Here is a 16,677-nt window from a genome sequence, read left to right as displayed (position 1 = left end):
TTGTGCGAAATTTTAATATAATTCTCTTATTTAAAAATCTAGATAAACAAAATTATAAAATTTTAATAGAAAAAATAAAAAATAAGAAAAATTAATTAAAAACTTTCAACCATATCTCTTCACTTTTCAAAACAACGATGCCAAACAAATTTAGATAACACCGGTCATCTTTTTAAATTTGTCAGCTACATGCATGTTAAAAAAAAAATATTAGTAACAATGAGCAATTCAAAATTTTGTTATTCCTTGTTTTTTTTTTCATAACAAGTCAAAAGTTAAAATAAGCATAAAAAATCTTCTTGGATGACTTGGAGGTGATGATGTCGAAATTTGTGGAAAAAAATGATTAATGTTCAAGACTATAGTGTTGAAACTGCTTCTAGAAAATGTTGTTGCAAAAAAATGATGTTTATGCGTGCTGTTGATTTGAATTGGAGTATTAGATAGATTATGATATGATGAGCACAAAAGAAACTTATTCACCAAAGAGCAGCTCTCAAATAGGGGAAAGGAAATTGAGATGCATCTTGAGTCAGTTTGGCTAACAAGAAATTTATCATCCCTTGTAAGTTAGAAACATAAGAAACAACTTGTATTTTTTTATAATTTTTCTATTCCAATACATATTAAAAATGTAAACAATATCTTATTTTATTCTATAATCTTTCCCCTTGTTTAGTTTAAAACTTAGTCTATATAATAATGCAAAGAAATATTTAGTAATTTACTACTCATGAGCATAAATTTTTTTAACAACATTTATTAATTCAGAATTTAGTATTCTTATAAGCCATTTAAAAATTCTTAGAAATAAAAATGTAAAATTATCATGGACCTACAATAAAATAAATTTTTACTGTACATGCACAATAAAAAATTACAATACTTTACTATAATAATAGATACATTAAATTGGGATGCGGTGAAGAAACGCAATCAAGACAAAATGATAGCTAAGAATCTGATAAAAAATAATGTTAAATTTAAATTTCATCATAATTTATATTTTTAAATTTAATATAGTCGTTCATTCTACTACGTTTCGATACTAAAAATCTTAAAAAAAAAAAAAAATTGCCAGCACAAGGAGGGGCCTGCGCATGGCGTGAGGAGACGCCACTCGCCTGCGGGGTCTGCGTGGCACCTTTCTTAAACTCCCCAGTCCTTCATCTTCTCAACTCTGATTCTTAAGCTCATGTTTCACTCATCAATCCCAACATTCAAATCTACTTCCCTCCATCCCTCTCTATATATATATATATATATATAATTTTTTTAAAAATTTTTTTCTTTAAATATATAAGATTGTTAATATATTTTTTAATAAATAGATCATTATACTTTTATTAAATAAAAAAATAAGTATTTTATTAATTTATTTAAAAAAAATTTATTTTTTATTCATAATAATTAAGGATAAGATTGAATTGTGTTGCTATACTTTGAATTAAATAATTAATTTTTATTAATTTATATAATTTAATTAAAAATATTTTATATATAAGGACGAAGGAAGTATATTCACAGGGCCTTGACTATATCATTCCCAACCTCGGACTTGTTTTTGTCGGCAAAACTTGTCAGACCTGTTCATAACTAAAACAAAAACAGACGATTTGAAAACTCAATTTGAAGCACTTCCCAGGTAAATAGTCCAGGATCGTTAAATTATTCGCCTCCCTAAATTATATATACATAATATATTACAATCGAAACAACATATATGTTGTAAAATAACATTTTATATAAACATTCCTGTGATAATGAATTCAAATGAAATGAATTGATTGAATTTAGCCTAATTCAGATAAGGTTTTTTTTTTAAACTGACTGGCACGAGGTGGGATTTAAAGTCCGGCAGAGCCGAACAGGAGTGATGAAATTATTTTACCAGTTGATGGAAGCTTTTAACAAAGGATGCTAGCATTACATGATATTAAATTAAAAGAGGCGTGCGTGATAAGTAAAATATTATGAAGTGGGGACGCGATTTTGAAAACAGAAGAATAGCGAGCGAGGCAAGTGAGACATGAGCAACGTTGATGATGTATGAAGGCCGGGTGTTTGTGATTTCATCTCCGCGTCTTAATTGTCTCGACGTTGTGTGTCGGTATCATTGTTGATTCTCCACAAGCCAATCCTATTCCTTTTCCAAACCACATCTTTTTGGCTCCGATCACCTACTATACGAGTATCGGCGGGTTCATCCATGCCCGATAAATATTATCATCAATAAAATATCTTCTGTATTTATTTACTGTATCTATCTTTATATATAAAGTGTTTTTAACTGATTTCACATATTAATAAATATTTATTATTTAATTGAACTCACATAAAAATATAATTTTTTTTAATTTTATTTTTAATAATATCATGATGATGGTAGAAAAAATATGTAATTAATGATATATTTTATTTTATAAAATAAAAATAAAATTATTTAATTACTTAAAAATATATTATTATATCTTATATTTGAAAATATTTTTATTTAAAAATAAAAAATTTTAAAAAAATATTTTATATATAAGGATGGAGGGAGTATGTATGCATCCCCGTTGACGTTACGAGCTGGTATACCGACGTCGTCCCTTCACCAAAAACATCATGCGATTATTGCGTTTTGGCCTCGCTGTTAAAAGTTGGACCGTAATTAACTACTAGTCAGTTGCTTTTTTCCGTATCGCAGGCTATAATTGAATTCTCCTTGATCTTCATGCACGACATCTGGTCAGAATATTCAGATTGATATTATTTTAGAGTGAGACGGTAACAGCTTTATGAATTTATATACTTATTAGATAGTAAATATGGAAGGGTAGCTTGACATTCATTGCTTAATTTTGGGAGGTGATCGATGAAGTATGAGCATTCATTAATGTTATTATATTTGCCTCATTGACGCGTTGCAGTCTCGCAGATAGAGGAAGCATTGTACTTTGGCACTCGGTTTGAGTGTTCATTAGTGTGATGAGATTTAAATTTTAATTTAAATGATTTAAATTTAATTATTATTATATATTATATTTTTTAAAAAAATAAAATAATTTTAAAATTTTTTATTTTTAATATGATTTATATTTAATTTAAAGAGTTTAATTTAATATTAAAATTTTTATAATTGATATATATTACTATCCAAACATAGTTTGCACAATTTAGATTTAATATGATGTCAATCAAAACTGTAAAACATATCTGAATAGTCAATACATAACAATAATAAAAATTTTAATATTAAATTGGACCCTCAAATTAAATATAAATCATATTAAAAATAAAAAATTTATTAAAATTATTTTTATAAATTTTTATTTTAAAAAATAAATATATAATAATAATTTAAATTAATTTGAATCATCCAGATCTCATCACTCGGTTCAAACTTCGTACTCGGTGGTGTTGGTCACTGCCCTCTTGTCATCTTGCCTGCGCATATAAACCAGAAAGTCCGTTTTCAACTCCAGTTTTATAATATTGATATCGATGGCCTGCCACAGCCAGCCAAACACGCTCCTTGCTTTCCTTCACTTGTCGCCAAAACACGACGTTCTTCGTCCCATGGTATATTTTCATAATTATTGAATCTGATCCAATATTTTAAAAATAAGTCGGATATTGAATCAGATAAGTCAACAGATTGCAGTTCTCATAATTCAACCAATTAAATTATTGGTTGAACCAAACATACTATAATTAAATAAAAGCAAATTTTAAACGCATATATATATATATATATATAAGAAATAAATTATTAATTTTCTCAAACAAAATTACCATCCCCTAATAAATAGATGAATACATATTGTTTCAAGCAAAGCACAAAGCAATATCGCTGACAACGTGCTCCAGGAATGTAAGCTAATCAAAGAGAAAATTAATGATAAGCTCATAGATATGTGCACAGATACAGGGGATGAGGGGAAGATGGAGAAGGGTTCACGCTGGCAAGGTCATTGATTCACGCTGGCAAGGTCATTGATTCACCGTGAGTTGCAGATGGTACTTGGAATTGAACGAGATAGATGGAGCCACGAAGGCGGAGGGAATAGATCAAAAGGAAGACTCGTTGATTGAGGGAATACAAGTGCTAAGTTCGCCTGAGTGAGGAAAGAGGTGAATCTTGAATTGCAGGCACAATGCTGAAGACGCGGCGTGGCAGTGACACCGTCGAACAGGGGAGGAAAGAAAAGCATGAACTTACAGTTTGCGAGGAAGGGTATTTTCAGACTGAGATATACATTAGACCCGCTTGAACCTCATTTACCCGCTTTGGGTTCCAGTTTAAATCCGGGTCACTCAAAATCACCTGATGGTTCAAAACGGTCCACCTCTCTAAACGGCCTAGCGAGCTAAATTGAGCTGTCTTCACATTCAAGTCCCAGACCTATGGGTTCGACTGTCCGAGTCAATTCGGGCCTGGGGACACTTATTTAATCTTACCTTTTTAATTTTTATTATTTAATCTCATATACTCCCTTCAATTCTATTCATAAATAATTTTTAATATATTTCATTGAAATAAAAAAAAAATCTTAAACTTCATATCTAATTTCGTTTGAAAATACAATGAATTTCTAACTTCCAAACATCCAATAGAAACAAAAAGATAGATATAAGAATAAAATTCAGAGAAGTGCATTAAGAGGACGCAGTACTCTCACTTGGTTCTATAAATAAGATCAAGAAGATACATGATGAGGACACTGTAGTGATTCTTATGAATAGGAAAGACTCTTAAAAATAAAGAGTTAATTGATGATATAAGTTGAGTAGTTAGAGATGGAAGGTGTGAGAGGGCATAAATGAGGAATGCGTTCCACTATGAAGGAGTGGGTTATATAAATGATACAAGCAGTCGATTGAAGAATAGTTGGGTTATAGAGGAAGGAATTAGGTGGGGGAGAGTTGAGAGAAAAGGAAGAAGAAGAACTTTGGTGGAGTGTTGGGAGTGACGGCAGTAAATGAGGGGGTGTTGGAATTGGGTGGCTTGGGAGCACCAACACATAATAGGATGGGAATTAAGGAGCACCATTAAAAAAATATAAATTAATGAAAAAATTTAATGAGGAATTGTCTATTTCTCTTTAAAATATTAAATTAGTGAGAGATGTTAATTTTATAACTTGACTTAAAATTAACGAGAAAAATAATGAGAAACTATAAATCCCTCTCTAAAATAATAGAATTAGCGAGGAAAATAGTAATAAACTATCAATTCCTCTTTAAAATGAGACAATTAGCGAGAAAAATAGTGAGTAACTACTAATTTCTCTTTAAAATAGGACAATTAGCGAAAAAATAGCGATAAACTGTCAATCTCTCTTTAAAATAAGATAATTAGTGAGGGATTCCATCCTTAGTTAATTATTAAAAAAAGTTAACTTTTGATAATAACTTTTAATAATACATTTAATTATTTTTATTTAAAAATAAAAATTAAGTTTAAAAATTAACTAAAATATTCATAATAAATTATTTAATATTTAATATTTTTTATTTTAAGTTGATTTTCATTAATAAAATAATATTTTGTTAAAAATATAATATAAAGAATAATTTAAATAAAATATAAATATTTTTAACATGTTAATAATTGAAAATAAAATTTAATATGTATATATGTGTATTTTTATAATATATTATTTGATATATTTATATAGTTAAATAATATATATTTAATTTTTTATATAATGACTGCACGTGCCTCATAGTTCAACTAGCAAACAAGAAGAATGTAAGACTTAAAAGATATGAAGTCGAGGATTCAAATCTTAATTTTGACATACACATAATGAATATATGGCATAATAAGGAGCATGTGATATAACATAAGGTAAATAATAACATGTTATGAGTCTTCTCACACGTGTCAGGTGATAAAGCATAAGATGGTAGGTGACATGACGATTGATAAGGTACGAGATTATTGGTGATGTGTCACAAATTGACGCATACATAATGATTTAATGTGACATCATTATTTTTAAATATAAATATATTTAATGAGGGATTAGTGAGGCATTAATTTCTTACTAAATTATCAAATTTTAAATAGTATTAATAAGGAATTCAATTCCTTACTAATTTTAACAAGTTTTTTTTAGTTATGAATTTAACAAGTGATTATCTTTTTTTAACCATGAATTTAACAAGAAATGTTGTCCCTTATGAAAACAGAATTTAACTAAAAAAAATAGTATTTAGTGATTTTATTTTTCTACTGGTGGAGGACTGCAAGTGTACGTACGCCGTAGCGTGGCTGTGGTTATCCTCTCCTCGTTTGTTGCTTTCAGTGTCGTTTACTATTTCACGTGCTCTTCCCCGCTTTCTTTTTTTTATATGATCACACGCAAGCCACGTCAACTTCTCTTCGCATTATCATGCCTCGTGTCAACCCCTTTTCGCATGCTCATTTAATTTTTTTTGTCAATCATTTTTGTTATCCTTATCAATATCGCAATATATATATATATATATATTTTAAATACACTTTTATATAATAAATTTAAAAAATAATATCATATTATTTTTTATGAAGGATAATTTTAAAAATACATTTAAAATATTATTTAAAAAATTATGCTGTAACTTATAAATAAAATTAAATAAATATTTTAAAATATGTCTTATAAATAAATTGGGAGGGAGGAGCATACCGTTACACTATTATGGCCTTTTCTTTTCTCTATGGACTATCGAGTATCTACAATGGAGGGATGGTGTCGCGAAACAAGATACGATGGAACGTATGCGAATATGGCAACGTGCCATTCTGATTATTGCTTGACTGGGCACTTTTCTCCACATGTAAAAAAACATTATGCCAATACAGTATTAGATTAAAATTCCTTTTGACTGGAATTGTGCCTATCTCCCTGAAATTAAAATATATGAACAAGTTTGAAAAAAATATAGAAAAGGAAGGTGCGACTGGCAGACTAAATAATTTTGTAAATTAAGTTATATTATTTATAACTCATCAGCGTTATCTATCTCATAAATCTTTTATCATATATTGATTGATGATTCTTCCCAGCCGCTTCTTATTGCGCTTGCACTTTAATTATGGAAGCCTGCGATTCAACAAGTTTAATGATACAAAACGAATAAATTTATTTAGAAAGGGAAACACAGACATTTTATGGTTGTTTTAGGCTTAATTAAGCATGCTTTAGGGCCATTAGTTTAGCAGCCAGTTGAAAGGGTTTAGGTGTGAAACGCACCCCCTTTGGGGTTGGATGTTCCATACGACAAAATGGGTGTTGTGTTTGGCTGGTGGTGTCATTCCTTAAGGCATCATTTGGTTTATTACTTTTTTATTTTTGTTGTGGAAGATTGTTTGGAATCATTTTATTAGAGTCCTTTCAAAAAAAACTTCTTAATTGGTTCAAATGTGAAAAATTGAAAGCTGAATTTTGTAGCTTTTGAAAAGTGATTTTAAAAAATAAATATTATTTAATCATACTATCTCAAGTTTAATCTTTTATTTTTATTTAAAAATAATTAATTTATTAAAAATATAATTATCATTTCAATAATAATAATTAAGTATTAAGTTTTTAACATTATAAATTAAATAATTAATCATGTTAATTTTTAACATTAATATATAATAAAAATTATAAGTTTTTATCACATTTTTTAAAATTACAAATTAAAAAGTACAAAAAATTAGAGATTTAATTTTTAGCACTGTAGATTAAATTTTATGTTATTTAAAATATTTATCACATTTTTTAAATGTTTCAAACACATTACATTTATATAATAAAAATTACAAACCATTATAAATCAACGTCCTTTTCTATAATTATACATTCAAAAATATATTTTATTATCATAATCTAAACAACTTTAATATATTAATTAATTTTTAAAAAATATATTCAAGTATAAATTTCATCAAATAATTAATCTTTATCAAATAGATTTTTTTTAAATAAAATTTTGATAAATTAAAAACTAAACACACCAAGTCTCATCCTCCTCAGCTTGACGTGGCCACGTCCATAAATAATTGGAACGGGAGGCTCGTGACCCGGGATCTGGAGGAGTAGTAAAGTCAGTCAATTTTTATCAATTCCGTTGAATTCTGCAGCAACAGGGTTTGCTGCCTCAAAGCTGTGGCTCCAAAGGGATCACTTTTTCTGTGGCAAAGCCTTCTGTCATCCTTCCTCTGGTCAAATGTTTCTTTGTATTTCTTAATGGTGTTCTGGGGATTTTCAAACAAGGATTTTTGAACGGTTAAAATTTTACTTTCGGTTTTGGTGTATTCCAGCCTCTTTAATTAATTAAAATGCATTTCTCCTTAAATAAAACAAGTTTATAACTTAGGGTGTTACAATACTCTGAGCCTTATGTTTTGTGGGTGCCAATAATTGGAAACACCTCGCCCGAAATGATGACCCCGGTGTATAATTTGATCAACGTATTTGCTCTCTTTTTTAAAACACATGGTTAAAAGCGAGAGACAAATCGTGCAATAAATATTTTATGCTATTCGGTGAAGCAAAATATAAGTAATCAGCGAAATTCAGATCTGGTTTAAGTGTGGATTCATATGCTCATGTAATTTTTTTTTTTTCATTTTACTAGTCTCATACATAATAACTTAACTCATATTATCTAACACAGTGATAGAGGCAAAAATAAAAAATAGTTCTTAAAATTTTAAAAATAACGAATAGAAAATATCTCACATCAGGAATAATTATATAGCAAATGTTGGTGAATCTCTCTCCTCAGTTGCATAGAACAAGACGAGTATCTTATATGATATGGCATGATATGGTGATACAGCAAATTTTTAAAATTTTATGATAAGGTACAGAAATATTTATAATATATTTTCAACATCTTAAAATCACATGTATTTTAATTTTTAAATTAAAATTTTTTAAGTAATATAAATATTTATAATAATCAATTAAAATATTAAGTATTTTTAAGTTATATAATAAAAAAATTATATTATAAATGTTAAAATATGAGATACGTGTATAAAAATATTTTATAAATATTATATTAAATGCAAATACGTTTTTTTTTTTTTTTTGAAGCAACGGTGTTCATAGTCTCTCACCCTTTTTGTCTGTGGGTAAATCCGTCGCTTTGATTACAGATAGGCCACGCCAGTGACCACCAGGAGGTCAGCGGAGGGCACGCTTTGTTATTAGTGGGATTTGGCTTATGCGGGCTTATAACTGAGAAAACGGATCTTTGCCCAAAGATTCCACAAAATTTGCCTTCTCTTTAATCTTTCACTTTTGCTTTTCCCTTCATTTTATGATAATAGTGTGGTGACACATGACTGACTCAACCTCTCTCGCCTCTTCCGACCAAAAAAATCGTGGGCCCTCACTTCTCCTTCCTTCACTCCCACTGCCTCTGACGGCGCGTGCATTTACACAACCACTTCTCAATCCTGATTCCTGAGTCCTGAATAAGCTCGCCAGGTGAGAGAAAGTAAAGTAAAATCAAGCTCCCATTTTCTCCCCCATACTTATTATCTTGGTCCCATGGTTAGGTCCATTTTATGCTCCTGTACGTGATTTTACAATGAATTATTATGTTCACTCATTACATGACATGTATATTATTTTCTTATTTTATAATTTCCTAACCAACGCCAGTTGATTTCTCACCTTTGCTGGCTGGGACAGAGCTTTCATGTTCCCAGCTTAAAATATACCATGACAAAATGTTTTATTACTATCTTTGTCACGAGCCACAAAATTATATTCCCCCATTTAATCTAGTTAAGTGATACATAATTAATTCCGCGGTAAACAGTTTATTACTGTTTTCTTCAGTTCCGGCGAGTGTGTTATTGCGTGTGTGTTTCCGGGGGGGGGGGGGGATGCTCTTTTTGAGATCTGAAAGAGAACAAAATATAAAGAAGGAACAAAACAAAACCAAGCCAGAAAGGCGAGGTCTTTTTATGTGACGATGGAGCTTGCTACCTCGGGATAGATTGTAGTAGTAGTTGTTGCCGCGAAGAATCATATTACGAGAACTCACAGATTGTGAAAAGCCTTTGTCATCAAACCAGTTATCAGTAGAAGGGAGGGAGACACCTATTCTTCTGACCCTCGTCTCTCGAGTCTGGAGCTGCTGATTAGAGCTCGGTTCTTCAATTCTGCGTCTGTGAACGGGGTTCCTGGGACGAACGTTTCTGAAACAGTGAGGGACGGAATTGGAAGCCTGTAATTACATAGTTCTTCACTTTCCAACAGTGAAGACTAAGATTTGATTGAACAGTGCGAGCAATTACTCGGCCCATTTTCGTCCTCTTCGTTTTGAGAAAGGCAAAACATTTTTTTCCCCTTCTCTCTCCTTGTTTATATTCCCGTTTTAACAATTTCTGCTTCCCCAGACACTGTTTGATTACCACGAAATAGTCTTGTTCGCAAACAATGAAGGAAGAAGCTGAGAAAAGCTTGGATCCACAACTATGGCACGCCTGCGCCGGAGGTATGGTTCAGATGCCATCGCTGAACTCTAAAGTCTTCTACTTTCCTCAAGGACACGCCGAGCACGCTCAGGCCGGCGTCGATTTTGCGGCCTCCTTGAGGATTCCACCGCTCATTCTCTGCCGCGTGGCAGCCGTTAAATTCCTCGCAGACCCAGAAACCGACGAGGTCTTTGCCAAGATCAAGTTGATTCCTTTGAGAAACTCTGAGCTGGACGACGGCGACGGGGACGAAAATACTCACGGTTCTGAAAATTCAGAGAAGCCCGCGTCTTTCGCCAAGACCTTAACCCAGTCCGATGCTAACAATGGTGGAGGCTTCTCTGTTCCGAGATACTGCGCAGAGACCATATTCCCGCGGCTTGATTACTCAGCGGAGCCCCCGGTTCAAACCGTGATTGCGAAGGACGTCCACGGTGAAATTTGGAAGTTCAGGCATATATACAGAGGCACACCTCGTCGTCACTTGTTAACAACAGGGTGGAGTACTTTCGTCAACCAGAAGAAACTCGTGGCAGGGGACTCCGTCGTGTTCCTGAGGGCCGAAAATGGCGATCTCTGCGTGGGGATTCGCCGTGCAAAGCGTGGGATCGGCGTTGGATCCGAGGGCATCTCCGGCTGGAGCTCCGCTTCTGGGAACTGTGTGGGGCCTTACGGGGCTCTCAGTGTATTGTTAAGAGAGGAGAACAAGCTTCTGCGAAACAACTCGAATGGTGGGAATTCAAATCCTGGGAGAGGAAGAGCGAGGCCAGAATCTGTGATGGAAGCTGTGACACTTGCTGCGAATTGTCAGGCATTCGAGGTTGTTTATTACCCACGAGCAAGTACTCCTGAGTTCTGTGTCAAGGCTGGGGCAGTTAAGGCAGCCATGAGAATTCAATGGTGCTCTGGGATGAGGTTCAAGATGGCCTTTGAGACTGAGGATTCTTCCAGGATTAGCTGGTTCATGGGCACTGTTGCTTCTGTTCAAGTCGTTGATCCTATTCGCTGGCCCAATTCTCCTTGGAGACTTCTTCAGGTATTCTTAGCATTGTATTGTATTGCCCACAGTTTCCTTGTATTTTCCTCTTCTCTTGTCTGATTTAGGGCGTGGATGTTATTGAAAATTAATTGTTTCCATTCTGCTTATGGATATGATACGAGAATGAAATACTAGACTCTGACGTTTTTCTATGAAATCTAACTCCTAAGCCTCTCAACATTCTAGTTCAGTAAATCTCCTGAATTTCTCAATCAATACACATGCAGTAGTTTATGGGTTAGTCCATGAGTCTTCCATTAGTTTTGCATCTGGCGAAGTTCGAATTATTTTTGAAAGAACCGAGCAAGTGGACTTGTACTTGACATCTTGGTAGCTAAAATTGTACCTAAGATTTGTTTTCCTTTCGGCAATTCCTTTCTGACGGCTAAATGCCCTTTGGCATATACCTGATGGTATAGGGTTTCACCTTTTCGCCTTCCATTATCCATTCAGTGCCTGTAACACCAGAAGTTTATGTTTGTTTTCTTATTCATCTTGCCGTTATTACCGCAGGTTACTTGGGATGAGCCGGATTTGTTACAGAATGTGAAGAGGGTTAGCCCATGGTTGGTTGAACTTGTATCGAACAGGCCGGTCATCCCTCTTATGCCGTTCTCCCCCCCTCGGAAGAAGATGCGGCTTCCTCAACACCCAGACTTCCCCTTTGATGGTCACTTTACGATACCGACCTTTCCCGGCGGCAACCCCCTTGGGCCCAGTAGCCCCTTGTGTTGTCTTTCCGATAATGCTCCTGCAGGCATACAGGGAGCCAGGCATGCTCAATTCGGACTCTCTATTTCAGATCTCCACCTAAACAGTAAATTGCAGTTGGGTCTGCTCTCAAATAACATCCAGCAGCTTGATGTGCATCCCGGGATTTCCAGTGGCAATATAATGATGGGCCATGACAAGAAAAATGACAGCTTGTCATGCTTGCTTACCATGGGAAACTCCAACAAGAGTTTAGAGAAATCTGATAAGGTGAAGAGACACCAGTTTCTGCTTTTTGGACAGCCAATACTGACTGAACAACAAATATCTCAAAGCTGTCATGCTGAAGTGTGGTCTCAGAAATTTTCGAGTAAAAATTTGCCAGATGAATGTAAGGATAAAGCAAAGAGCTTCTTGGGTGAATCCCAACCAGCGGTTTCACAGCCAGGATTATCTTCGACGACCGACTTTTCTTGGCAACTTGGGTTGGAAACTGGTCATTGCAAGGTATTCTTGGAGTCAGAAGATGTGGGACGCACTCTAGACCTTTCGTGTCTCGGCTCCTATGAAGAGCTGTACGGCAAGCTGGCCGACATGTTCGGACTCGAAAGATCTGATATGTTGAGCCGTGTGCTCTACCGAGATGCTTCCGGTGCTGTCAAACGAGCTGGAGAAGAACCCTTCAGGTACCAATCACTGCTGTACTTATTTTCCCCATCTTAGTGTCAATCATTGTCTGATTTGCACTGAGTTCACTTAAATCTGAAACTTGGAAGTTGAATTGAGGTTTTGCGCCCACTCCTATCTTCGCCCTGTATTTACATCGATTCTGTTTCTCTGTGATTATGCTACAGTGACTTCATGAAAACAGCAAAAAGATTAACAATTCTGACAGATTCGGGCAGCAAAGATATTAAGAGGTAAAGAATAAATTGTCTAATTTTTCTGTTTGACTACTTTACACCGGCTCCACAAAGATAATTGAATCAAGGCAATTTTAGTGTCGCATTCTTACATGTTTATCTCATATCTTTCCTTTTCGGTATAGCTTCTTGGGCCGAGGTTATATGGTTTCTGATCTACAAATCTGTGTGACTGATGATAAAGCAGAATTGGAGGATTAAAAATATACGTTTTTTGGGGTTGGGGGGTGGTATGGGTAAATGATTCTTCTGATTGAGACGAAAAATGCGATTTTGCAGGGCGTGGATGACAGGATCTCGAAATGGAGAGCATGGATTGGATGCATCAAACAAGACAGGTTTTCTGAGCATATTTGCCTAGACATGTGACGTGGCATGTCCATGTTCAGAGATTTGACTCCTAAGTTGTATCAGAATGTTTGCTTTCTTCGTCTTATGAACTAAAAACTGTTGTCGACAATGGCATCTCGTAAGTGTAATCTGTGTCAATAATGATGCCTCTATTTTGTTGTTATATTAACCCCAAGACTACCTTACTAAGGTCTGTATCTTCTTGTACCATCAATGAGCTGCCAGTTCCTGTAAGATTTTGACTTGGGTTTCCATGATTGGGACAGAGATTAATGTTAAGTTGTTGCCGAATCCCTTTTTATATCCGATACGAGATTGCCATTCTAAAAATGGCGATCGCATTTTGTGAATCAAGAAATGAAAATCCCATGAAGTGATTATTTCTGAGAAACAAAAGCTCAGAACAAAAAGAAGATGCTTCAAAAGCAAAGATGGGAGAGAATAATTTTCACGCGAAGGTAGATAAAACGTCTTCGTCACGGCTTTCTTATTTGCTAACAAGGGTTTTAAATATTCTCTCCAGTCGTTTTCAGTTCATGGAAAGGGTTCGAACCCGTGGCTTTCAAAATTAAATTGGCTACCTCATCATGTTTTCTCATCTGTAGGAAGAAAAGTAAATGTCCAAGTATTAATTTCAGTAATTAAAGAACGATCAATTGATATGAAAAATGTGTGAATGCTTTCATGTGAGTTGTGAATGTTTTGAAGCATTGTCTTCTCTGGTTTCTGAAGACCGTGACTTGGACAATGAAGAAGAGAAACTAAAGCGTAAAAGCAAGAATTTGTCTGTTGTAAAAGTAGACTAGGTAGGATTTGAAAGTAGGAACAAGCTAGTGGTCTCCATTCACGGTAAAACATGACAATCAAAGCCAGCTACCTAACCAACATGGCAACATTATATGGAACAGGAACGGTTTGACTTTTGTCCTCAGAGAAAGTGGATACAATGCACCCTCTGGGGCTTAAAGAGCTCGGTTCAAAGGCTCGGTAGGGCTGGAAAAAACTGAAACACGACAGCATTTTCAATGCACAGTAAGTCAGTGCCATTCCTATCACCTCACTGATCCAGCGTCATCATTATCATGGCTGCTGCCATGTCTATGTCCTCCCAAATCCCCACTCATTTCCATTCCAAAGACCTGACCACGTCATTGAACCTGGTCTCGTACCAGTAGCTAATGATACAACTATACAAGAAACGCCATTATTATTATTATAATAGTAACAGGAACATGATATACTATTAGCGCTAGAGAGTGGTTTCAGAAATCAGAAATATATCAGAGGTTGGGATCCGAGAAGGCAGAAAACATGAAAGAACGGATTTTTAATTTGAAAGGCATTGATGGTAGTGTGGGGCAGTTTGACGAGGATTGAGGGTCTGGTCTCCACTGGGGTTGTGAATGGGAGTTGTGGATGGAGGGACAGACAGCGGCATCGCTCTCTCACAGGTCACAATCCCGACAAAACCACCTCAGTATCAGTGTTCTTTTTTCACTCCTAAGCGTTGCCCACACGTGGGCGTGGGTCCTAACCCACTCGATCCTTTTAATTTTTAAATTCAAACAACAAGGTGCCGTTTTTTTAAAAAAACATGCTAGTTCACACCCAAAAAAAAAAAAATGCTACAGGGATACCAGTACTAGCTAGTAGGACTGTTGTTTATAAAATAATTACGAAAATTAAAAAAAATGACAAGTTCACGTGCAGACTAGCAACTGTGTCGCCGGTTAGATGGGCGTGCCTTTTGGGCAGTGATGATGATAATGGCTGTTTCGGGATTTGATTCAACTTTGCAGCTTTGCTTATTGCTTACGCCTTCATTCACTCCAAATTGGTTCGGGTGATCCTGAGATCCACTTGTATAGTAGTTTAATGTGGCACATACTCGGACCTCTTATTCATCTTCTTTTCAGGCTTTTTTCATACAGTAACTTATTAGTCATTACATTGAATGGACTTCAGCCCCTCAGGCTGCAGCAGCATGGAGTTGATAATTAGGTTATAGAAATTAATGCACTTATAATGTAATATATCAAAACTGGAGTGTTGAATTTGAATTAAAAAAAAAAAGAACAGGAAGTAAGGAGGGGGGGGGGTTTTCAAAATAATGGTCAAAGGAGGGGGCATTGAAAGAAGAAAAGAGGAGAGGTTACAATTCCAAGGGGTTGAATTCCATGTTTTCAGTTCCAAAGCCCTTTTTCCGGAGTTGCCATCCTTTGCATTGAGATAGTGAGGCGTATTTCCATCTTAATTTTAGTGTCACTAATATCATGTACCCATTGGTTGCCCCAAATTTTTACTGTTACTATTAATGACTATTCTGTACTTGGAATCATCCTCATCTCGTCTTATAGTTGCAAGGTGAAGGGAATATTTATTTTAATCATATTTATAAGATAATTTTATAATTTATGCATCTATTTTTAGTTCATATCAAATGGTGAGGAAATTATTAAATATTAAAGTATTTTACTTTTAAAAGTTTGTAGATTTAATAGGAGTAAATTAAAGTTAAAAACTTATTAGATTTTTAAATAAAATAATAATATTTAAGATTTTATTTAATTCTAATAAAATATATTAAAAATAACTTAAAAACATGATCGGAGAAAGTATCATTTAAACTAGTGCTGCTTGGAGTTGCATGGATTTATTTTCTTCATGTAATGATATTGACTATAATCACACCTCTGTTTCTATGTTTGTTTATTTTATACTCCTTCTAATCTAAAAATATAAGACATTTTTTAACTAATTTTAGTCTAAAATATTTTCTCATTCATCATAAATCGGGCTAATGTTTAAAAATGGAAACAATATATATTTTTATGAGAATAAAAATTTTATTGATATGCATATTATTGTTAAAAGTTGCTTATATTTTGGACCCTATTATCCCAATTATATGAAACCTTTTAGAATAATTATCGAATCTTTAACATAAGGCATTTGATAGAGTATTATTTTTTTTAATATTACTCATATTTAAATTCATTAATTATGAAAGAAAATGTGATGCAAAGTTAAAATCTTTTTTAGTTAAATAAAGGTAAAATTAAAATTTTATTTTATTTTTAAATAAAATTAATGACCTAATCACTTTTTTTTTTATTCTGGTGAAATAGTTACAAATATCTTAACAAAAGTAGATGGAGTATTGCAAATTATTTTACGGTGATCAAGTGGCTTTT

At 33.7% G+C, this 16,677-nt stretch overlaps 1 protein-coding gene across 1 annotated transcript; it reads left to right on the top strand.

The window, feature by feature from the left end:
* The first annotated feature begins 9,878 nt into the window (after nt 1-9,878).
* On the top strand, nt 9,879-13,774 carry LOC129313702 (auxin response factor 18). Its single transcript, XM_054957015.1, has 5 exons — nt 9,879-10,313; nt 10,382-11,495; nt 12,012-12,895; nt 13,064-13,129; nt 13,412-13,774. Exons 2-5 carry the CDS (start codon nt 10,422-10,424, stop codon nt 13,491-13,493), a joined length of 2,106 nt encoding a protein of 701 aa, XP_054812990.1. The 5' UTR covers nt 9,879-10,313; nt 10,382-10,421; the 3' UTR covers nt 13,494-13,774.
* Nucleotides 13,775-16,677: the final 2,903 nt, after the last annotated feature.

Source organism: Prosopis cineraria, unplaced genomic scaffold (assembly GCF_029017545.1).
Source record: "Prosopis cineraria cultivar Desert tree isolate PC_DT_omini unplaced genomic scaffold, ASM2901754v1 PC6, whole genome shotgun sequence".
Taxonomy (NCBI): Eukaryota; Viridiplantae; Streptophyta; class Magnoliopsida; order Fabales; family Fabaceae; genus Prosopis; species Prosopis cineraria.
This window is presented reverse-complemented; position numbering and strand designations above follow the sequence as displayed.

What these genes read in the sequence shown, in the direction of transcription:
- LOC129313702 (XM_054957015.1), top strand. Translation starts at nt 10,422, where the DNA reads ATGAAGGAAGAAGCTGAGAAAAGCTTGGATCCACAACTATGGCACGCC. An exon ending in CTCCTTGGAGACTTCTTCAG is followed by an intron (nt 11,496 to 12,011) that starts GTATTCTTAGCA and finishes TTATTACCGCAG; the next exon opens with GTTACTTGGGATGAGCCGGA. An exon ending in GGCAGCAAAGATATTAAGAG is followed by an intron (nt 13,130 to 13,411) that starts GTAAAGAATAAA and finishes GCGATTTTGCAG; the next exon opens with GGCGTGGATGACAGGATCTC.